The sequence below is a fragment of the Triticum aestivum genome, chromosome 1B (genome assembly GCF_018294505.1).
Source record: "Triticum aestivum cultivar Chinese Spring chromosome 1B, IWGSC CS RefSeq v2.1, whole genome shotgun sequence".
Taxonomy (NCBI): Eukaryota; Viridiplantae; Streptophyta; class Magnoliopsida; order Poales; family Poaceae; genus Triticum; species Triticum aestivum.
This window is the reverse complement of record NC_057795.1, coordinates 336,732,431-336,755,505: the sequence shown is the minus strand read 5'-3', so window position 1 is coordinate 336,755,505 and position 23,075 is coordinate 336,732,431. Positions and strand designations below refer to the sequence as shown.

Genomic DNA, 23,075 nt, shown 5'->3' with positions numbered 1-23,075 from the left:
TTGTGTTTGAAAGCTGCTAAGGCTTCGGCGTCCGGACAGTCGACTATTTGGTTTTTTTTAGTAAGGAATTTGTTCCAGAATTTTCGGGCTGACTCTCCGGGTTGTTGAGTTATGTGACTTAAATTGTCTGCATCCGGAGGTCGGACATAGGTCCCTTGAAAATTTGCCCAAAAAGCATCCTCGAGCTCCTCCCAACTTCCAATGGTGTTTTCGGGGAGGCTTTTGAGTCAATGCCGGGCTGGCCCTTTGAGCTTGAGGGGTAAGTATTTTATGGCGTGGAGGTCATCTCCTCTAGCCATGTGTATGTGGAGGATGTAATCCTCAATCCAGACTCCGGGGTCTGTTGTTCCGTCGTACGCCTCTATGTTTACGGGTTTGAATCCCGCTGGAAATTCATAATCCAGAACCTCATCGTTGAAACATAGGGGGTGTGCGGCACCCCTATATTTAGGTGTACCGTAATATTCGAATACTTGATGTGTTGCATTGCTTACTAGAGCTTGCTTTCTTGGCCCGTAGATAGATCTAATTGGGCCGTCTTTTTGATGCGAATCCGTGTGCGGATCACATGTCGGCTTGTGTGCGGCGTCGTTTGCCGCTCTATGTTTGCCATGGGGTCGTCTATCCACTGGGTGGTCTCCTTGTTCTTTGATTGCGGGGGCTCTACGGCCTCCTCATCAAAATTGGGCAGTAGTTTTCTCTTCGGGTAGATCTTTGTTCGGCGACTATCGCCGTATTTGTCTGTGGTGTTGAGTACTTTGCTCAACTGATTCTGAGCGCATCTTCCGCTGTTTTGAGCTTCCGCTTCTGCTTTTTCAGGCTACGCACAGTGGCGACGAGCCTTTTGTGGAGGTTCTTCTGCTCCAGCAACTTGTCCGGCGTGAGATTGTCCGGACTGTTATCTTCGCCGGGGACGGATTGTTTATCCAGGTTGTCCTGTTCGGACGGTTGCTCGATGGCATGTTCATCGTCCACTAGTTCGCCCTGCTCTATGGCTGGGTCTGTATGGCTGCTGTCTTTGTCGAGGCGGGATTTTGAGCGGCGCTTACGTCGCCGTTTTGACTGCTTTTCGAGGGAATGATCCATCGTGGCGTCCCGTTGTTCCTCGTCGTCGCTTCCTTTAGGTGTGTCCACCATGTATACATCGTGAGATGAGGTGGCTGTCCAGTGCCTTATAGGTGCTGGTTCATGTTTATCTCCTACATCGTCGTCCATACCGTCGATGTCTTCGAAGTCAAAGTCGAGCATGTCGTTTAAACTCTCGACAGTGGCTACGAAGTGGGTGGTGGGTGGGGTTTGAATTTCTTCTTCGTCCGCATCCCAACCTTGCTGACCATAATCCGGCCAGGGCTCTCCTGATAAAGAGAGAGACTTTGGTGAATTCAGGATGTCGCCAAAGGGCGAGTGCTGAAAGATGTCCGCGGCAGTGAACTCCGTGATGGGTGCCCAATCGGATTCGATTGGTAGGGGCGCGGAAAGTTCGGAGTCCGGAGAGGAGTCTGGCACCTTGGAGTCACAAGCTTCGCAAAGGACAGGATTGGTGTACGGCTCAATCGCCGTAGAGATCGCAGCCCCCGAGGCAGTGTCCAGCCACCCATCCTCGATCGGCGCAGTCGGCTCCGAGCTAAGGGTCGGAGCGGACACTGGTGCGGCCCCCAGGGCACTGTACGGCGGCAGAGCTAGATCATGCCCATCGTGACAGTGCGGCGCGCTTGGCTGTGGCTCGAACCCGTCAAAGATCAAGTCTCCGCGGACGTCAGCCGTATAGTTTAAACTTCCAAATCTGACCTGATGGCCAGGGGCGTAGCTTTCAATCTGCTCCAGATGGCCAAGCGAATTGGCCCACAGTGCAAAGCCGCCGAATATGAAGATCTGCCCGGGGAGAAAAGTTTCACCCTGGACCGCATCATTGTTGATGATCGGAGGAGCCATCGGGCCTGAAGAAGACGACACAGAGGAACTCTCAATGAAAGCACCAATGTCGGTGTCAAAACCGGCGGATCTCGGGTAGGGGGTCCCGAACTGTGCGTCTAGGCGGATGGTTACAGGAGACAAGGGACACGATGTTTTTACCCAGGTTCGGGCCCTCTCGATGGAGGTAAAACCCTACTCCTGCTTGATTAATATTGATGATATGGGTAGTACAAGATTAGATCTACCACGAGATCAGAGAGGCTAAACCCTAGAAGCTAGCCTATGGTATGATTGTTCTTCGTCCTACGGACTAAAACCCTCCGGTTTATATAGGCACCGAAGAGGGTTAGGGTTACACAGAGTCGGTTACAATGGTAGGAGATCTACATATCTGTATCGCTAAGCTTGCCTTCCACGCAAGGAAAGTCACATCCGGACACGGGACGAAGTCTTCATTCTTGTATCTTCATAGTCCAGGAGTCCGGCCAAAGGTGATAGTTCGGCTATCCAGACACCCCCTAATCCAGGACTCCCTCAGACATCTTGAGTATCTGGTTCCTGGATTATCATGTTGATATCATCACTCTAAATTAATTTGATTGGGTTTAATGATGATGTTTAATTGGGATTGAGTTGGAGGAACCTTCTCAATGTTTAACAACCACCATGATAGTTAAATAAAATTTATTCCTTTGTTGTAGGGAAAAATTGGCTTTATGCAAAACTGTAACCATAGAGCTTTCCACCGGCCATATATGCATGTAGTGATAGCATTCATTCGGTTCATTACTCTATGTGTTACATTGCCAACATATTCCATGTGCTGACCCGTTTCGGGCTGCAACATTTCATGTTGCAGACTTTTCAGACGACGAGTAAGGTGCCATAGGTCGTTGTCGTTCACTCAGCTATGCCGTTGGAGTTGATGGACCCACTTTATCTTCCAAGCCTTCCGTTTTTATCGTTTTTAGATGGCCTTAAGCCATATTTTTGTAATAAGTTCTTTTTTGAGACATTCGATGTAATAAGCGTGTGATTGAAACTCTGTTATAAATCCTCAAGTACTGTGCGTGTCAGCATTACCGATCCAGGGATGACACTGATGCACAGAGACTAGACTGTTTGAGGTCTGGTCGCTACAATGTTGTTGCGGTTGGTCGCCGGATCTAGGAGGCTAGATCTGAGGCTTTGAAGGCGGTCGAGACAGTGCACGGGTTGTCGGGTGGATGTCTTGGGACGGATCCGAGTGAAAACTTGGTCTTCGGTCGTTGGCTGGAGCCGGTGATGACATTGCCATTATCATCGTTTCCTTCATGAAGGCATCATCGAGGTAGAAATCCCAAACCCACCCAATACCTCCAGGGGAAACCCTAGATCAGTCGATCAGATGACGGCGGCATTAATGTGTCGTTACCCCCTTGGGGGCGGCATTCTTGGAGATGCACTCGGGCTCGAGGGACCAGCGGATGGCTTCTTCGGTGGAGCGGTGTTTCTTTCTACATATTCGTTGCGGCGGCTCTTGGCGGCATGGAGCAGCGGAGGCTTCGCGTCAGATGTGTGGTGATGGACACGCGCAGGAGGTCGACGCTGTCTGGAGTCATGGTGGCGTCGGCGGCAGCTAGACCGAGCAAGGTCGATGCAGCAGTACAGCTCTGAAGATGGATTGGTGGCAGGTGGCTGCGGCGGCCTCATACCCGGCAGGCGTCCTGGTTGAGGAGCACGCAGGACTGGTGGGTGCCCATACCCGGCAGGCGTCCTGGCTGGGACCTCAGGTCTTAGATGTTAGGTTTGGCTGTGAGGTCTGTTTGGTATTAGGCCGAGACTATCAGCGCCCCTTCATCAACTGGATAGGAGTAGCGACAGATGTTGCTTAGACGGTGGCTTTGGTCTTCTGTTGTATGACTTTGTAAGGTCTAGTGTTAATAATTAATAATATAGCCGTATGCATCGTCCAGATGCAGAGGCCGGGGGTATACCTCCTTTTCTAAAAAAAATCACCAAACTTTACACATGTGTAATATACATCCATATGATCACGTAGAATTTTTTTTCAGAATTTTCTGAAACCTTAAATGTGATTTTCAAAGTATTTAAAATAAAGTCCTTCAATACACCCGTGTTCCAAAAATCCACTCTCGCCCTGCAGCTCTCTCAGGTCTAACCACGCAATCAACAAGAGGCAAACAAACCAGTGTAGCAGCAAGAGCTACAGTTCAAGAGTTTTCAGCAACTAAGATGGCTACCGCGAAAGCTCTAGCCACCATGGCAATCTTCCTGCTGGTGGCGCTCTCCACCTCCTACATCGCATCCTCACTTCGCCCGGGTCTCGGTGTCTGTCGTGCAAGTGGCTACCTTCCTGCTGGGCAACTGTGAGAAGAGCAATGACCCGGACTCTTGTGAGGACGGCAAGAGATACCCGCAGTACCACTGCTCCCCACCGGTCACCGCCACCACAAAGGCCGTCTTGACGCTCAACGGCTTTGAGAAGGGCAAGGACGGTGGCGGCCCATCGGAGTGTGACAATGCCTACCATAGCGATGAGGAGATGGTTGTCGCGCTGTCCACCGGCTGGTTCAAGAACATGGCCCGTTGCAGGCACTGTATCAAGATCACTGTCAATGGCAACTCCGTGTACGCCAAGGTGGTGGACGAGTGCGACTCCATGTATGGCTGTGACGACGATCACAACTACGAACCGCCATGTACCAACAACATAGTCGACGCCTCTCCAGCAGTGTGGAACGCGTTGGGGCTCGACCAGAATGTCAGCATGGAGGGCATCACCTGGTTTGACGAGTGAGCACCTTCGTTTTCAAAACAAAGGTGGGCGCAGGTTGCTGGCTGAGCTCGTACCACTTTGCCGGTCGGGTGTCATGTAATATAAATTTCATTGTCAGATTATGTCTTATACGATTGCGTGATTTTATAACATAAACAGTGCAGCCTATGGTTTAGCACGCATGAGAAGTTCGTGTGCGTGACCTTCAAGCATATAATAGTCAGCAGTGTGGTGCATAAAGAATTTGGAAACACAAAACATACAAGAAGCTTGAGAAAGCTGTAGGATCATTTCCAAGGGATGCTGAACAAGTATAACAAACACATCATTCACATTTGCAGGAGTAACTTAAGTGGTCACAGTGCAGATACCAAAGACAGTTAACACCATAGAAAACAGCGTGCAAGAGATTCTCTTGCACGGTTGCATCTAAGTTACAGCATTCAGCAAATGGTAAGCAACCAGAGTTCAGTGCTCCATTCAGCAAAAGCATGAAGAAATTATCCGTGCTTGTTGATGCTTAGTATTTCAGTAAAGCACTCGATGTGCAATCCAGATGATTCCATATGCTGGTCAAATCCCGAGAAATCAGCACATACAGCTTTTTTTAGGTTCTTCGGCTTTGCACAGATTGTCTCATCTCAAATGACTTCTGTGAGTCTTTCCCGAACTGACTTCTGATCTGGTATTTGCTTAATGCTGACATGGGTAAAAAACGGTGTCAATACTTAATGCCTTCAATAAAACATTTATAACTACAGAACACATAAAATTATGCTAATAAACAAAACATCAGATGGGGCTTGCCTGTAAAGAATTTCTCCACCACGTAGCTCCTTTGATATCCAATCAGGAGAGAGATCTTCTAAGATATGCAATTGTTCTTCTATCTCTCCTGTTAAGTGACAGGCCAGACATGGGAAAGAGAAAGGACAATAAGTACAGCTTTGAGAAAGATTTGAGTACAGAAAGGTTGGAGCAGCTAGATCAACTATGTACCTGTCTCTTCTATCTCCAAGTTATTAGCAAGAATATTGTGAAAGAGTTCCTGCTTAGTGATTAGTGAATTCTTGGTAGATCCAGAGATACCACAGACTATGTCGAATGTGACACGTAAAGAATCTAGCTTTTCCTGGGAATTCATTGAGGATACTTGATTGGTTTTGTTATCATTTTCCTGCAAGTAAGGTGCTAGGTAAGTACATGAAATATGGAAAATGAAGATAATAACCAACAATGACTAGGTAAGTACATTCTTTCTTACACAGTGCATTTACACCCTGCAGTGTGCCTCAGCTCAGGTCATGATATCACAAGATAATTGGCATTTTACTGCTAGTTACCAGTACTCTAATGCTGAGTAATTTCAAAGCATAAATTTTTAAAGCAAATGAATATACCTTTTGGCATTACTTCAACAACAAAATTACTGCAGAATTGTTTAGTACACTGCCAACCTTCTTACTCGCTAAGAGGTTTATTTGGTACAATTTATACTAGAATCATGTTTATGAGAACAAAATGACATATATGATGCATTGCACAGTCAAAATTTTAAATGAATGAGAATGCAGCAAACATATCTGTTATGTAGTTATGCAATTCCTGATGGCATTTAAGAAATTCATCTTCCAGTATGCATTAACCCATATGCAAAAACACATATATCCAGGCATAAGAATAAAGTGACATACCACGGTAAAAGTAAATGTTTCTTCTGGGAAAAGGCATTTTCCAGTTGTAACCTCAGGTTCTGTGATAGAAGTAACCCCATCCTTGTCAAGTTTTGAAGTGTCAGGATCACGATCAGAAGGGCTTTCATCAAACTTTGATGGTGAGAACATTATTAGTGATCTGCGGGCTGAATTGGTAGATCGTGGTTCAGAGCCATGTCTACTTGAGGTTTCATGTTTCGCAACTGGAGTGGGCAATGGCCTTTTTGGTGTCTGCATTGCCGGTGTTTCAGCCATCGATGGTGAATTTGAGATGACTTGCTTTGGTGTACTGTTTTCACAGAAAGAGATCGAATGGCGGCTTGGAGTATCAGAAATATTGGTATTGACTGGAACTGAGACATGCTTGTTAGAGCTTCTATCTGGACCTCCGGTATCATCAGCACCCAGGGAGGTCACTTCTACTGGATCAGAAAGTAGTCGAGTCTTTTCAGTAACTTTAGTAATACTCTTCTGGGACATAAGTTTTTGAAAAGATTGTGGGAAGTGAGAAGCATTTGAAAATCCATTTTCCGAGGAAAATTCAAGAACTCCTTCAGCAGAATGGCCATTATGCAGTGCATCAAGATATAGCTCCTCCCTTAAATTAAAGGGTTCTGGTAGTGTGGCCTCAGGAACATCGATATCCTGCATACATAAAAATTCCAACAAGAATGCTAAGAAAATTATCAGGACCACAAAAAGGGTTGTTAGAGATGAAAAATAAGGAACTAGAGTTGAGAGGCTTGGGGTGCTCCGAGCAAGTTACAGGACATGTCATACAGCGAAAACTATTAAAGATGAAAAATAAGGAACTGCGGTTCAGAGGTCTTGAGGTGCTCCAAGCAAGTTACAGGACATGTCATACAGCAAAAACTATTAGAGATAAAAATAAGGAACCAAGTAAGTTTGAGGATGAAACAGACGATGAAGCTGTTGGGAACTGCGATTGAGAGGTCTTGAGGTGCTCCAAGCAAGTTACAGAGTGTGTCATACAAAAACAAAGGAAAACTAGCAGTTGAACCAAGTTTAGTACCTTATGATGAGATCCCAAGAAGCATAAAAGCTTTGAGCGAAAAGCCTCACACATTGCAATGGCTGGAGACTCTTGAGGATTGCTACATTCCACAGCGTCCTTCAGAAGTGTAATTTCCATGTCAGCATACATGCATAGGCTTTTCTGATCATGCAAGAGTATCCTATTTATCTGGATTGCTTCTGGGAATAAATGCTTCATCTGGGCCAAATGAGAGTACAAGAACTTTCTGCAATGAAGAACAATCGTATCAGACTCCAATATATGGATAATGATTTTACAGACAGACATTTCTCGTTGTCATTAATACCTCTTAGTGAGTACTTCCACCTGGGTTGCAATGTTGGTAAATGTAGTCATCTTCTTCCTCAGGCGCAGCAACCTTATAGAACTCTCCATCCGGTTGAAAAGAGTAAGCAAATTCTTGTGTCTGACATTGTTAGAAAAAGAACAATAGACAATCAAGGCTAGGCAGCAAAAGGATGCATCATATATGAGATGAAAATAGAAAAATGTCTCACTTCTCAAGAAGTTCATTTGAAACTGGAGATTGGCTGCCATCAGGCAAAGCAATGTCATTATCATCTTCATCGTCTGTTTCATCCTCATTTCCCAACAGCTTCTCAGCTAATCTGTCCTTGTACCTCTCTGAAAGTAAATTAGTTGCCAATGAGCTGACAACAATCTCCTCCCTTCCAGACTCAGGCTTCTCTGGAGTTGGTGATTCAGTTCTTCTCCCAGAATCATCCATATCAGGTTTCATCTTCTGCATAGTTGCAGGGCTAGTTGAGTTGCTATCATTAGGCATTTGATTAAGCCCTTTCTCGAGGTCAACTTGGACACTTTTCCCCTCGACCATTCTCAGCTCCAAGCACTACAATAATGGACTAATGATGTATTAGACATCTTTCTTACAGTAATGTGTTCTAAAATCAAACAGAGCACGAATGGGGCTTGCATACAAGTACATTGGTAAGTTGCAATAAAAAGCATAGTTAAAAAAGGCGCGCCTAAGCGAGCGCATAAGCACGCCTAGGCTCTAGGCGTTGGCAAAACGCATTGCGCATAACTACGCTTAATCTGTGCATAACTGCACATAAGCATGCGCTTTGGTCAGTAAAGCGCGAGGCGGTGGCAAAACGCACAATTAACACCTAGCGCTTTTTTGAACTATGATAAAAAGTACAGTAGAGCACTAAGAAAACGTAGAAAATAGCTATATCAACCTCTTTAGTCATAGTATCTCCCAGGTTTACTAAATTACTGACGACACACCGATAAAATCTAGTCCTCATGGCTCCAACACAAACCATCTTTACAAACAAAAATTCAGAATTTCAGATGCAAAGTCTCTACTTGTGTAAATATATCTGAAATGTAAACTAGCACCAAATTATGCTAGCCCACCTGCAGCAAGGATGGGAGAGAGGAACGTTGGGGTTTGGTATATAAGTTCTAAAAAACTAGGGGTTTGGTTTTGCTGTGAGCTTAACAGAAAACTCTGAAGCAGAGAGGAAAGGATTGAAGAGAGATGTGACTACGGAGTGAGAGAACAGAGGAACCCTAAACTTCCTCTTGTGTGGTCTGTGGTGTGAGCCAAACCTTGCACGCATTTTGGCAAGTAGTTCTAGCCTAGGAGGTTCCAAACTCCTGGTTAACACCCACTAAATATGATAAGTGCCCAAGTTCTATTGGTACCAAATTTTGCGACGGCTTGCGAGGTTAACCAGAGGATAGAAAAATCTGGGCATATCCACTACGAACTACAACTTTATCAGGCAAAAACATCACTAGACGAACAACCAGAGCTGAACAATAGAGAGAGAAAATATCAACAACTACCTGTTGCTCCCCCAGAGTAAGATTCAAAAGTTAGACAGGGAAATTTAGCGTAGCATTCCAATTTTAAACGGAATCTGACAAATACCACAAACCCTAGGCGTTTCTCCACGGCGCGTCACAGCATAGCCTGAGCAGTGGCCGGACTAATCACCGCGCGACTCCGGCCACCACAAGGCATGGCGCTCGCAAAACATACCACCCCGCAGAACGCACGGAACATAAACGACGGGACACACCGAATCGACGAGACGAAGCACACATGGATGGTGGCGGCACCAAATCGGTATGCGCGAAACCAAGGAGAGGGGTAGATCCAGAGAAACGTACCGGCGAACCGAGATCCGGAAGCCCGTGCGGTCTCGGATCTAGCGAGGTACGGCTCTTCGGGCGGGCGAGCTCGCCGTGGGAGCGGCCGGCGGCGGCGGGAGTTCGTCGTTTGGGGGGTGGGAATTGGACTATTGGAGAAGAGGGGGAAGCGGCCGAAAGAGACCAAATGCCAGTGCGGTTCAAAATAACCCGAGCCCAACGGTTACATTCCTGGCCTTTTTATACGCCAGAACGGACGGCTCTTTTGGGCCAGTCGGCAACTAGGTCCAAGGCCTCCGCCGCAACTGGGCCGGCCCGCCTCGACCCACGCCTGGTTCTTCCCCAACTCGACGCGAATCCGGCCGGCTCCTGTTCCTGGAGCAGAGGAGCGACGCAGCGAAAATGGCCGAGCCTCCCGCCGCCGCCTGCCCCACCGAGCTGGAGCTCGCGCGGGCGCGGTGCCGCGCGCTGCACGATCGCCTCGCCGCGTCGCCGTCCCTACCGCGCCACCCCGCTCTGCGCTCCCTCCTCCGCCTCGTCGCCGCCGAGCTGCGCTTCCTTGCCTCGAGTAACCACCCCGACCCCGCCAGGCCGCTCTCCTCCAACCTGCCCCACCTCGGGGCGCTCCACCTCCTCCTCACCCACCCCGCCGTGCGCTCGCCGTCCCGCCTCTCGCCCCTACCGGGCGTGGACTTCGCCTGCGCCTTCCGCTCCCGCCCCGCGTGGGTGCTCCTTTCCGCGCGCAACCCTTCAGGCTTCCAGTGGGTCCCGCGCAAGGGCATCAGCTCCCGCGTCGCTGCCGTGCTGGATGCCGCGCGCTCCGCTCCGCCGGCAACCCGCCCCGAGAAGCTGCTACTGGCCTTCGCCCGTGGCGTCGGCGCGGACATCGTGTTGGGGCTCGCCGAGGAGTTCGGGGCCGTAGATATCGACTTGCTAGCGGAATTCATTGGCGATTCCGAGGACGACAAGGAGGAGGACGGCTGGGTTACCGTCAGCTTCCACCCCAATGAGGAGATGAGGCGCTTTAGGGCGTTCGAGATTGAAGTGGTGGATGGTGATGCTGAAGTGTTGTTACCGCCACCGCGCAGAGACGTAGAGGAGGTGGAGGAGGGCAGCGGTGACCAATTGGAGGGTTGTTGGTTTGCTGACTTCATGGGGAAGATGAGGATGAACTCCATTGAGATGGTGAATCTAGACACAACGGCTCTTATTGCGATAGTATCAGGTATCAGCAATGGCGGGGTGGGGAAGCTGATGGGTGCGCCGGTGGCGGAGACCAGGGCCAGGTTCAAGTGCAACTACAAGTTCGTCATGGATCAGGTTTGTAAACATTTGATTCTCAACCTAGAAGAGTATTCATAAATAATCTAGTTCATCTAGTTACAATTGACTTCGAGTTTCTAATGTTGTTTGATAGATTTTGACTGTAAATATCGACAATATTAAAGTGCATATACTACAACATATTGCTATAGTCCACAGAACATGATAAGCACAATTCAGAAGTAGTACATAGTATCTATTGCAATGAGTGAAACCTGTTTATTGGAAAACACAAGTAGAGGACTATGTGCCAACAGGAGCTGTAAATCTTGTTTGAAACTTAATAGGGTGTATTCATACTTTCTTTTAGGCGCAATCCGAGCTCCAGTCTCCAATATTTGTTGAGCTGGGGAAAGCAGTGGACGGAAAGAAATGTATCATATGTGAAGCGGTTAAGTCAGAGTTCAACGAAATTGTTTCAATGTGTGGTGGGCCAGAGGAGAAAACAAGAGCAAGTCAATTACTGAAACAACTTATGTGAGTTTTCCTATACAACTTTGTTTCTGTGAGTTATGCGGCCATAACACCTTTATATTTAGTAATTCTAATGGGCCTTTAATTCTCCAGCATCAACTCTAGTTTTCAATGTTTATTACATGACCTGCCTTTATCTGGTCAAGTTCATGTAACGACCTACATTTGGGATCAGAGGGAGTATTAGATAACACTAATGGCCCTTTATGTGTCTAGTATCAACTCTAGTTTTCAGTTTTGATTCCATAGTCTGCCTTTGTTTTGCAGCAGATTTACTCCGTAGTTTCTTTCTGCTTCTAATTTTGCAGTCATTTTCCCTTCTTATTTTTACTTCACTTCACGTAAAGGGGATTTACTCCAATCTATTTGTATCAAATATTTTGGTGTCGACAAGCTTGCTTCTTAAATTGTTTTCTTGGTTGTTGACTAGGCCCTTTCTTTTCATACCTTTACTTGTATTTCTGTGTCACTATATGTAAGCTAGAGAGCAATATATTGGGAGATAAATGAGATTGTGAACCCTACATTATCAGACTGGTATTTCCATTCTCCATTTCAATCCCGTCATTGTGCTGTGGTACTGGAAGAAGGATACAGTGTGTTCACCCTTTTATCTCATGATGGTCATTTGACTCATTTCACCTTGCTGACTGTTAGTATTCATGTAGCTTTAGGTTGGTATTCTTGTCTCATTGTTGGCTTATTGATCAACTAAGCTTTCTCTTTGGTCGCACAAATATGCAGCCATACATATAGCATTATCTTGCTAAACTAGAAAATTGTATTTGTCTCTGTTTATCGTTTATTGTCATGTACAGTAATTTTATGCATGTGAATAGTCTTGAATTCTGTTTGTCCCGGTCAGTCATCTACCGCATACTTAGCAAGTGCTTTTGGACCTGCAGAATTGTGCCAGACAGTCCTTCAGTACGTATGATGGATCTTCCAACAACAAGGAAGCTTGCCATGAAGAACAAGGTTGTTTTTGGTACAGGTGACCACTGGCGTGCTCCCACTTTGACTGCTAACATGGGGTTCGTAAGAGCTGTTTCAGTCTGGTATGCCTTTGTTGACCATCGAGCACAGACCTCGTGCCCTGATCGGCTTGTGAAGGCAGATAACCCCATAGTTTAAGTATTCCAAACTGAATGTAAGAGTCCTGAAGTTGTAACCAGCGTGTGTTGTAGTCATAGTTCAGTCGATCCTTATATTTTAGAAACGGCAGATAACAAGACATAATGGATATCTCATGTCTCTGTACATAAGATTGTACTACTAGCTACTGCCTCTGTACTGAAATATATGTCGCTGGAGTAGCTGTGGTTCAACTACTCTAGCGACATATATTTCAGTACGGAGGGAGTAGTAGAATTGATAGGCTGAAACAGTGCTGTGTGTATATTACTTTAGTTTGCTGGTTTGGAGAGGTTTGAAGGGGTCGAGGGGGGTTAAATTCCTTGCAAGTCAAAGTCCCCCTCAATCCTACGTGCATTAAACCGAACAAGGCTTAAACAATCTTACGCTAGTTTCCACGTGGATGCTGGGTCCGGCGCCTGTGGCAGGGCGTTCGTTGCGGCCTGCGGCCTCGAACTGCTGTGGAACATGCTATGGATGTGCCCCGGCCATGGAGGCATTTGCCTATTGATGAAGGGGCTCGAGCTTGCGAATAATCTGTATTTTTCTCTCTTGTGATCGAATGTGATTCAACAGACATCGTGCAAACAATCTTGAACCCCTCAGGTTACTGTGCGACAGGAGCTGTGGTTACCGACGAGTGCCAGCAGCTTGAGCCTGTTCGGCAAGGCGACAATCAAGCATTGTGTCCCGGAAGTAAATGGAGTCACACATGAGCTTGATTGTCGCTTGAAAAACGTTCTTATATTATGGGACAGAGGGAGTACGTAATAGACAATTTGTTTAATTATAAGTAAACGACCAAGTTAAAAAGAACAAGACCTCTAGAACAAGACGCAACTGTTGCCTGGATTTAGTACTCCCTCCATATAGACATGTTTTGGTGTTTTTTGGTATGCATGTAGTCCAGAACATCTTAGGAATATTTGTAAATAGAGGGAGTAGCTGATATACACAACATCAACAAAACGTCAGCTGCCCCTCACCCCGTTCAATGTCAAGGAGAAAATGGTTTATTTCTTTTACTAAGAAGACAAAGTGACTTCAATACAACAATACGTTCTTTTCTCATGAATCATGCTTTCACCACTTAATTCTCATACAGACAATGAAAGATTTTATTTCCACATCAACAGTAGGGCAAACATATCAAAAACCAGGACCGAGTAAATAGTAGCAGAACTCCACTGTTCCTTCAAGATCAAACAAATGTTTTACCTAAGATAAGGCAATCCTTTAAAACCTAGTAAAACCAGAGGTAACTTGACGCGATCTAGTAATTTTTCCCACAGTGTATCAAGCTCCCAGCTCCCAGGAAAAGCCCGAATACCGCAGCGCTGCCAACGGTGGCCTGTCCGATGTGTCTGATCTTCAGCAGCCCAGGGACCTGAAACAAAATCAGATCACACCGGTGAGCACTCACAAATTCAATGACCCATTTGCTCGTAGATTAAATTAAATCAGCTAAAACAATGCAGGTGAAGTGACGTGTTTCATACAGCAAATTATAACCTGGTAAATTTAATGCTTACTTGCCTTTTTTTTCAGGATTATGATGTAAGTTTTCAGTGTGTTATGCGTTGAATAGTAGCATGTTTAATTAAAGAAAGCTTTCAAGTTTCAAATACTAACTGTTGACTTGCGCAGGCAGTTTGAAGTTAATCATTTAAAAAAAGATATGAGGTGGGCTGAGGTGGAAAGATAAGAGTTGTGATTATTAAAGATAAAGAGCAGAACAATCGCTAAATTTCTAATATACTGATTTTGAGCACCATATAAACTAGTAATTTCTGAACTTTTAACACATCAAGTATGGCATGACAATACAGACCAAAAAAACAAGTGGTGGCGTGCTACCACAAAGTAGCTCAGGTATTAAAAAAAGCAAAAAAAGATTACCCTCAATCTGATAGCGGCATAAGTCCCATACACAGCACCTGCACAAAATGGGGGAACATGTCCATTAATTCCATGATATTAATTTCATATCCTACGCTAGCACTTGAAGTTCCGAAAACTAAGAAGAAAACACAAACCAAAAAACAGCAATAAGCAGCTCATTAAAAGATTGCTAGTAGGCGAGTAGCTCTAGAATTGTTAAGCTGAAGGAGCAAACTAAGAATACTGAGAGCATCCATAAGAGCGCTAATTGTTCAGCAGAAACAGCCAGTTATGTCTCCAATGTCCAAAAGCATGACTAAGCAGCATATCTAACCTGTTGTGTTTCCACGAGCATTGTTAAACAGCAGGAGTGGAGCTATTACTACTTTGTCAACGTCAGTTGCCAAGATACACCATCCAAACAACATCAAAAGTCTTTAACTTCTTGTTATCACTTATCAAGCCCAGAACTGTAACTAAGGCCAGAAACTGAATATTCTAATCTGTCACGCACTTCACATTAGCATCAATGACCCTATAATATTACTCGTCAAAAAGGAACCAAGAAGATCTAGTCATCTTCTCTCACCAGTGGCCCGAATTCCTAACCACCACCACCAGTCGAACACCTATGACAGGGGTCGACAATAAAAGCCCAGCACTTGAGCGAGCAGCCTTCAGATGTTCAGCATCAAGTCGTCACAGACGTCTGCTTCCACCGCGAGGAAATCTCCTACTTTAGCATACAACAAGATTTCCTACCAGACGCAACAGCTCATGCGCCCACATCACAGCCCGAACCTACTAGGCGGATGTCGCAGATCAGCAACTAACCCCACGAATCAGTCCTGGCCCTGAACGGATTTTGACCAAAGCCTAGAAGCGAAATCGAACCAGCACCGGGCGGATTGGCACAGGGCCAGCTAGGGTTTAGGGTTTTAGGTAGGGAGGGAGGAGCTTACCGACGGCTCCGCCGACCGCGCCGCCGATGGCGACTCCGGCGCCGATGCGCGCCAAGCAGCTATCGCCCCTAGCCATCGCTTCTCCTCCCTTGCCGCCGCCGCCGCTCTCCTCCGTTCCCCACGGCCCCTTCTGTTTCTTGCTTGGTATAGTCTGATTCGACCAGCGTCTGCTTATGGGCTGCTTGCCTTGCGCGTCTGTTCGGGCTTCGGGCTACCTCTCTGGCCTTGGTTTTATTTCAGTAGGATTTGGGCCCGTGTTAGATACGAACCGTCTGATTTCTGCACAAGTTAAGTTTTCTTGGAGCGAAACTAAACCAAAATGTTTTCTTGGAGGAGTAAAAATATATTTTCTTGGAGTATAAGTTTCTTGGAATCGAAGTATTCACTACTTCCTTCGTTCCTAAATATAAGTTTTTGGAGAGATTCCACTATAAACCACATACGAAGTAAAATGAGTGAATCCGTAAAAAAAGCATCTAGATACATCTGTATGTGGTCCGATCCCTACAAAAACTTATATTTAGAAACGGAGGGAGTAATAATGTGTAGCACAATGAATTGAAACTTGTCTAAAAAAATTCCCAATCATTATGGGTTTGGATTTATGTTTTTTGAGATATCAAGGAAAAAGTTTTTTTTATTAGAAACGAAAGAAAGTCCTCCAACTACTTACAGCGTGTTTGGCAGCTTGAGGGATTGGGCATGGGAGTTTACGAGGGGGAATTTGTGAAGAGATTAGATTTGGGAAGTAGATTATTAGTCCCATTCCCATGTTTGGTGTGTGGTAGTAATTATCGGTGGGAATTCTACATTGAGTTACAGGACTGGGAATTGTTGACGATACGCGAGTTTGGATTAGAAAAGTGAGCGCTTCATCAGCCGTTGAACAACAGGACGTGAGCGAACAGTTTTTTCATTTTACGTCAATTCCCACTCCCACACTTAATTACATGGTCCTCCCAGGGAAGAGATTGAAGGGAGTTGGACCTCTTAATTCCCCTTCCTCTTCCCATCCTAACTACCATTTACCTGAGCCAATCAAAGGAATTTAACTCCCATAGACCTTAAACTCCCATTCCCTATTGGCAACTCCCTCCAAACAAACACGCTGTTATAGGATTTCATATGACAGACGACATTGTAGTATCCTTTCTATCATTAATTAAAAAGGTGATGGATGTCAATACACATACGACATTTCCTGGGGTAAACCAAGCGAACGGTCGTTCCCCCAGCCAGGTAGGAACGAACAAATTGTTTTAGTTTGTTAAAAAAATCACTCTCTGCGAATGCTACAGAATTGTCATGCGAAAATAGATTAATTTGTTGTGTTGGTGTATAAGGATTTGTCATGTTCTAAGTATAGAAAAAATACATGATGTATAAAAAGTTTGTCACAAAACTGCCATGCATTTTCAGAGATTTGTCATAATTACAACATGGAGAATTGCTGGCCTAAAAATATAAAATGATATAATTGTCATGATCAGCATATGCCTGTAGCGACCCGACCCGGTAAGAGTCGAAGTCTCTGTGCTTACCGTGCTAGTCTCTGGATCGACTTGCTAGTACACACAGTACTCGATGAAATAACAGAAATAACACACATCTCTTTATTACATCGATAGTCCAGGAGCAATACATTTATTACATAATAGGGCATAGAGCCAAATAAACAAATACTGCGGAAGCAAAGAAGTAAATGAGTCCACCTCCACGAGCAAGGTTGAGTGTAGAACATCGACCTATCGCACCTTAATCCTCGTCGGATACATCTGCAACGTGATAAGTTGCAGCCATATAGATCAGTACATTGAATGTACTGGCAAGTCACATTGAGAGTAAAATGAACCTATTTGTACATGCAATTTGGCTGGTGGAAATCTCTAAGTTTAGTTCTTTTTGCATAAAGCTAGTTTTTCCCTATTGCAAAGTAATTGTTCTACAACTATGAAAATAGTATAGGATGAGTTGGCAAACCCAACCCAATCCGTTCTCAAAGTTATCACTTATAAACCCAACTGTTTAATTAAGGTGATGAGATCTCCCAGCATTTCCACTACTAGATGCTCAAAAATTGTCCGTAACCAGGGACACGGCTAATTGATTAGGTTGACACTCTGCAGAGGTTGTGCACTTTTCCCCACAAGACTCGACCACATTCATGATCGGAGGGTCGAGACATAGCCTTTCGAAAATGTTTCCCCTAACCCACGGATAGGCCGGTACACCTACTTATTCTACATCTGCTAGCCTATCCCGAAAGGGGTCACACTATCTACTCAACTAAGCCAGAGCCCATATTGGCTTGCGGCTGCACACGTAAGCTTCTAGACATGAGAATACAATTGATCTCTTTGAGGCTGAGCGGACGGACCACTAGTGGTGCACCACCATGGATTTCCCATGCGTGCCCCACTGTACTTCACCACCATTCCATCCAGTTTCCATCCAGGTAGTTCATTAATTATCTTAGGTCCTATTTACTACATTGTCACTCATACTTTACAATGTTCACTTCCCAATCCACGTCTACTTAGCGAAGCAACATAATGTAAAACGGTGGCGACAAAGTGATAATTTTCAGACCTACCTCAATGAACTACTGGGTGTAAGCATAGCCATCCGGCATAAATTCCTACCATGCAGTCCTACCGCAAAGAACTAAGTGCATAATGAAAACATAGGTAATGAAACATGATCAAGATGCAACTTGCCTTGGTACTGTTGTTTGAATTCTAAAGACTGGTAGTATTCTGCTTCGCACTCCGGGCAATCTATCGTCAAAGTAAAATAATCATACATAAGAAAACATTCCGAAGAACCAAAATAACAAGCAAAGGAAAAGGTCTCGGAAAAACCAAATGAACAAAGCACACACTTAACTAGCCTGGAAATATTCTAAGTGCAAAACAACTTAGGCATATGGCTCAAAAAGTGATGTGAACTATAGTGCATTCTAGGCATATTAGTAAAAATACTAATGGACAGATTCTAGTGTGTGAAATTATTGAGACAAAGGTCCAGGTGATAGGGTTCGGCTACGGTGACACAATGCAAAAAGAATCAACTTAATCGGAGCTACGGTTTGGGAGATATGGCTATTTGAAGTTCGAATTCGAATCTGAATAAATTCAAATTTTAATCCGACCAAAGTTTACCAAAAAGGATACTACTGGATAGATCTAAACAAAGTCGATGAATCTACGGTTAAAAAGTTGTGGCTAGTCTAAGTTCATGGACTAATCTGCTAATAACAGGGACTAAACAGTGAAGAAAAACTATCGCAAACAGGTCCCAAACACGTGCCAGATTCCTACTGGCTGAAAGGTGTTCGCCGCGTAGCTTATACAGCGGGCGGCGGCGGCTAACTTATACAGAAACCGATCGGTTTTTAGAATAAAAACCCGCGATTAACCGCGTACCGGTTCAACTAAAAATAAAACTAACCTAATCTAATCTGGGCCGTCGGTGATTGATCTAACAGGCGGGAGTGGGGCGGCGGCTTACAGTGGGCTGGAGGTGGTGGCCGGCGACGCGGTGCCTGTGACGGAGGGGGCGGCTGCGGCGGTGGTCCTCGGCTACGGGGAAGAAAACGGGGAGGTGTGGCGTGTCGAGGGCGTCGCGAAGGTGGTGGCGGCGTGCGTCGGTGGCGTCCGGACGGGGCGGGGTAAAGACGACGGCCTTCGGTTCTCCGGCGGCTCCGGCGTCGACGGTGCAGTGGCTCTGACGGGACCTAGGGACAAAAATCATGTCAAAAGGATGCGCCTCAGCGGGCTAAGAAAATTTACAGAAAATTGAGGGTCGGAGTGGTCTACGGGCGATGAAATGCTCCGGCGAGTGGCGCGGCTCCGGCTAGATGCGAACGGGCAGCGCGGCGGCTGTGAGCGGCGTGGGAAGAAACAAGACGGCGGGGTTCGAAGAGGGGGTCGAGGCCTTTATATAGGCGCGGCTAGGAGCTCTACAGAGCTGCGGATAAGCCTCATCTGCGAGGGAGCCGAGCGGTGGTTGCGGGAGCGCGGCGAGGATGTTTATCCCATGCGGTGCGGGAGGTTGGGGACGGCCTGGCTGGCGGGGCCCACCTGGCAGTGGCAGCGAGAGGAGGCGAGCGAGGACGAGCGCGGGGCGGTCGACCGGGCGGGAGGCTTCGGGCGCGTGGGCGGCCTTGGGCCGAAATGGCCGGTGGGCTGGCTGGCCTGGCACAGCTGGCTGAGCGCGCGCGTCCCTGGGCCGAACTGGTTTCGGTCCAGGCGAGTGAGCGTGTGCGTGCGTGTGTTTTTTAAACCGAACACTAAAGTGGCCCTAAATAATTCAAATGAATTAATAAAAATACCACAATAATTTCTAAAATAACTATACAATATTTAGAGCCTAATGAACATTAATTTAAGCACAGAACATTTTGAAAATATTTTCCTAATGCATTTAATGCACTTTTGGCAAATAAAAGAAATTTAAAAAGAACTCCAAAGACTTCAAATAATATTCAAATGAAATTTCCAATCTCTTTTATAATTTGAGGAAGTCATCTTATCCCCACTCATTTGTTTTTCTTGAGCGGAAAAATTATTTGAATATTTCAAAAACTCCAAAAATGCAATGAAATATGATATGCATTGAATGATTCTACTAACATCCAAATTTAATAAAATTGGGATGTTACCAACCTACCCCCCTTAAGATGAATCTCGTCCTCGAGATTCGGGTTGGCCAGCAAAAAGGTGTGGATGGTCCTGCCTGAGATCTTCCTCTTGTTCCCAGGTAGCTTCCTCCTTGGTGTGGTGACTCCTCTGAACTTTGCAGAACCTGATGATCTTGGTTCGAGTGATCCTCTCTGCAGTCTCAAGAATCTTAACAGGCTTCTCCTCGTAAGTCAGATCGCTCTCCAACTGAATTGCCTCTAGTGGCACTGTATCTCTCAAAGGAATATCTGCCATCTCGGCATGGAACTTCTTCAGTTGGGAAACATGAAACACATATGAACTCCTGACAAAGCCTCTGGTAACTCCAACTGGTAGGCAACCTCTCCTCTGCATTCCAGAACTCTGTATGGCCCCAAAAATCATGGTGCTAACTTTCCTTTTACTCCAAATCTCTTAATACCTCAAAGTGGAGACACTCGAAGATATGCTCTATCGCCTACTTCATAGGTCAGTTCCTTGTGTTTAGCATCGGCATAACTCTTCTGTCTGGACTGAGCTATCTTAAGTCTATCACGAATCAATTTGACCTTCTCCTCAGAATCTCTGATCAAATCTGGTCCAAACAACTTGTGATCTCCAACTCCATCCCGCATCAAAGGTGTCCTGCATTTCCTGCCATACAATGCCTCGAAAGGTGCCATCTGCAAACTGGCTTGATAGTTGTTGTTGTACGAGAACTCTGCATAAGGTAAGTTATCATCCCAACTAGACCCATAGTCTAGCGCACAAGCCCTCAACATGTCCTCCAGAATCTGATTGACTCTCTTTGTCTGCCCATCAGTCTGCGGATGGAAGGCTGTACTGAACTCTAGCCTGGTACCCAAAGTTTCATGTAACTGATTCCAAAACTTTGAGGTAAACTGTGTTCCTCTATCTGATACGATGGTCCTCGGAACTCCATACAGACATACAATCATGGTCATATATATCTTCGCTAGCTTAGCACTTGTATAGGTGGTCTTCACTGGAATGAAGTGAGCTACCTTGGTCAAACGATCAACTATCACCCAAATGTAATCATAACCTGAACGGTTCCTGGGTAATCCCGTGATAAAGTCCAGACCAAGTTTGTCCCACTTCCAATCAGGTATCGGCAACGGCTGAAGTAAACCTGTTGGTTTCTGATGCTCCGCCTTTACTCTCTGACATACATCACATATTGCCACATACTCGGCAATCTCTCTCTTCATACCGGCCCACCAAAAACATCCCTTCAAGTCCAAATACATCTTGGTGTTGCCTAGGTGTATCGAATATGGTGAGTCATGAGCCTCCTGAAGAATCAACTTCCTGATCTCTGGATCATTGGGTACACAAATCCGTTGCTCAAACCATATGGTTCCCTGTTCATCCTCACGGAATCCTTCTGCCTTCCCTTTTCTCATCATTTCCTTTATCTCAGCGATACCTTGGTCCAACTTCTGGGCTTCTCTGATTCTTCCCAACAAGGTGGATTGTACCTCGAGTGCGGCAACATAACCTCTAGGAACTATGTCCAATTGAAGGTCTCTAAGCTCATTAGATAACTCCTATGGTAAACCTCCTGCTGTAAGGGTATTAACATAACTCTTACGGCTCAATGCATCCGCCACGACATTGTCTTTTCCTGGATGATAATGCAGACTCATGTCATAATCCTTTATAAGTTCCAACCATCTCCTTTGCCTGAGATTCAACTCCTTCTGCGTGAAGATATACTTCAAACTCTTGTAATCCGTGTAAACATCACAACGATTCCCAATAAGATAGTGTCTCCATGTCTTGAGTGCATGCACTACGGCTGCCAACTCCAAATCATGTGTGGCATAGTTCAACTCATGAGGTCGAAATTGTCGCGAGGCATAAGCTACAGCCTTTCCCTCTTGCATAAGAACACCTCCAAGTCCCTGGCGTGAAGCATCACAATACACCTGAAAGTCCTTGTGTACGTCAGGCAGGATTAGCACTGGGGCTGTAACCAAATGCTTCTTCAACTTTTGAAAGCTAGCTTCACACTCTTCAGTCCAAACGAACTTGGTATCCTTTTCAACAATGCTGTCATGGGCCTTGCAATCTTGAAGAAATTTTCAATAAATCTCCAGTAATATCCTGCAAGTCCAAGGAAACCGTGAATCTCGCCAACTGTGGTGGGTGCATTCCGTTCTGTGACTGCCTCTACCTTGGTAGGGTCCACTGCAATCCCTTCACCTGACACAACATGTCCAAGAAATCCGACTTCCTTGAGCCAAAACTCACACTTGCCGAACTTGGCATAAAGTTGATCTTCTCTGAGCTTCTCCAAAACTAAGCGCAGATGTTCGGCATGGTCCTCCTCATTCTTGGAGAAAATCAATATATCGTCTATGAAAACCACCACAAACTTATCCAAGAACTCCATGAATACCTTGTTCATCATGCTCATAAAAATAGGCAGGGGCATTAGTTAAACCAAAGGACATGATTGTATACTCATAAAGCCCATACCTTGTGGTAAAATCTGTCTTGGGTATATCCTTCTCACGGATCTTCAACTGGTGATAACCCGATCAAAGATCGATCTTGGAGAAAACAGTAGATCCTTCTAGCTGGTCAAACAAGTCATTGATCATCGGCAGTGGATACTTGTTCTTTATGGTCACCTCATTCAGAGAACGGTAATCCACACACATCCTCAAGGTTCCATCCTTCTTCTCCACCAAGAGTACTGGGGCTCCCCAAGGTGATGAACTCGGGCGAATATACCCTTTCTCTAGCAACTCCTTAATCTGTTTCTTGACTTCATCCAAATCATTAGCAGACATCTGATACGGCCTCTTGGAGATAGGTCATGTGCCTGGCAGCAACTCAATCAAAAACTCAATCTCCTGATCTGGCGGCATACCCGGTAACTCCCCCGGAAATACATCAGGAAAATCCTTCACCACTCGTACTTCTTCCTGGACAACTCCCGTAAGAGAGTTCACCTGAGTCCTCTTAGGCTTAATCCTGGATACATACTTGATCCTCTTCTTCTCTGGGGTGGTGAGAAAA

At 45.6% G+C, this 23,075-nt stretch overlaps 2 protein-coding genes and 1 pseudogene across 2 annotated transcripts; 1 reads left to right on the top strand and 2 right to left on the bottom strand.

Moving 5' to 3' along the window:
• Window positions 1–5,005: 5,005 nt before the first annotated feature.
• Window positions 5,006–9,814, bottom strand: LOC123122575 (CDT1-like protein a, chloroplastic). The gene is made up of 8 exons (XM_044542792.1): window positions 9,611–9,814; window positions 7,963–8,315; window positions 7,752–7,871; window positions 7,442–7,670; window positions 6,388–7,053; window positions 5,693–5,870; window positions 5,501–5,588; window positions 5,006–5,392 (listed from the first exon to the last, which is right to left on the bottom strand). The coding sequence occupies exons 2-8, from the start codon at window positions 8,298–8,300 to the stop codon at window positions 5,335–5,337; spliced, it is 1,677 nt and encodes a 558-aa protein (XP_044398727.1). The 5' UTR covers window positions 8,301–8,315; window positions 9,611–9,814; the 3' UTR covers window positions 5,006–5,334.
• Window positions 9,815–9,851: 37 nt separating this feature from the next.
• Window positions 9,852–12,642, top strand: LOC123122584 (UPF0415 protein C7orf25 homolog; annotated as a pseudogene).
• An 879-nt stretch (window positions 12,643–13,521) lies between these two features.
• LOC123122591 (reactive oxygen species modulator 1) lies at window positions 13,522–15,579 on the bottom strand. Its single transcript, XM_044542815.1, has 3 exons — window positions 15,364–15,579; window positions 14,420–14,457; window positions 13,522–13,907 (listed from the first exon to the last, which is right to left on the bottom strand). Exons 1-3 carry the CDS (start codon window positions 15,437–15,439, stop codon window positions 13,794–13,796), a joined length of 228 nt encoding a protein of 75 aa, XP_044398750.1. The 5' UTR covers window positions 15,440–15,579; the 3' UTR covers window positions 13,522–13,793.
• Window positions 15,580–23,075: the final 7,496 nt, after the last annotated feature.

What these genes read in the sequence shown, in the direction of transcription:
- LOC123122591 (XM_044542815.1), bottom strand. Translation starts at nt 15,439, where the DNA reads ATGGCTAGGGGCGATAGCTGCTTGGCGCGCATCGGCGCCGGAGTCGCC. An exon ending in CGCGGTCGGCGGAGCCGTCG is followed by an intron (nt 14,458 to 15,363) that starts GTAAGCTCCTCC and finishes CATTTTGTGCAG; the next exon opens with GTGCTGTGTATGGGACTTAT. An exon ending in ATGCCGCTATCAGATTGAGG is followed by an intron (nt 13,908 to 14,419) that starts GTAATCTTTTTT and finishes ATTTTGTTTCAG; the next exon opens with GTCCCTGGGCTGCTGAAGAT.
- LOC123122575 (XM_044542792.1), bottom strand. Translation starts at nt 8,300, where the DNA reads ATGGTCGAGGGGAAAAGTGTCCAAGTTGACCTCGAGAAAGGGCTTAAT. An exon ending in TCAAATGAACTTCTTGAGAA is followed by an intron (nt 7,872 to 7,962) that starts GTGAGACATTTT and finishes TAACAATGTCAG; the next exon opens with ACACAAGAATTTGCTTACTC. An exon ending in TCTTGGGATCTCATCATAAG is followed by an intron (nt 7,054 to 7,441) that starts GTACTAAACTTG and finishes TTATGTATGCAG; the next exon opens with GATATCGATGTTCCTGAGGC.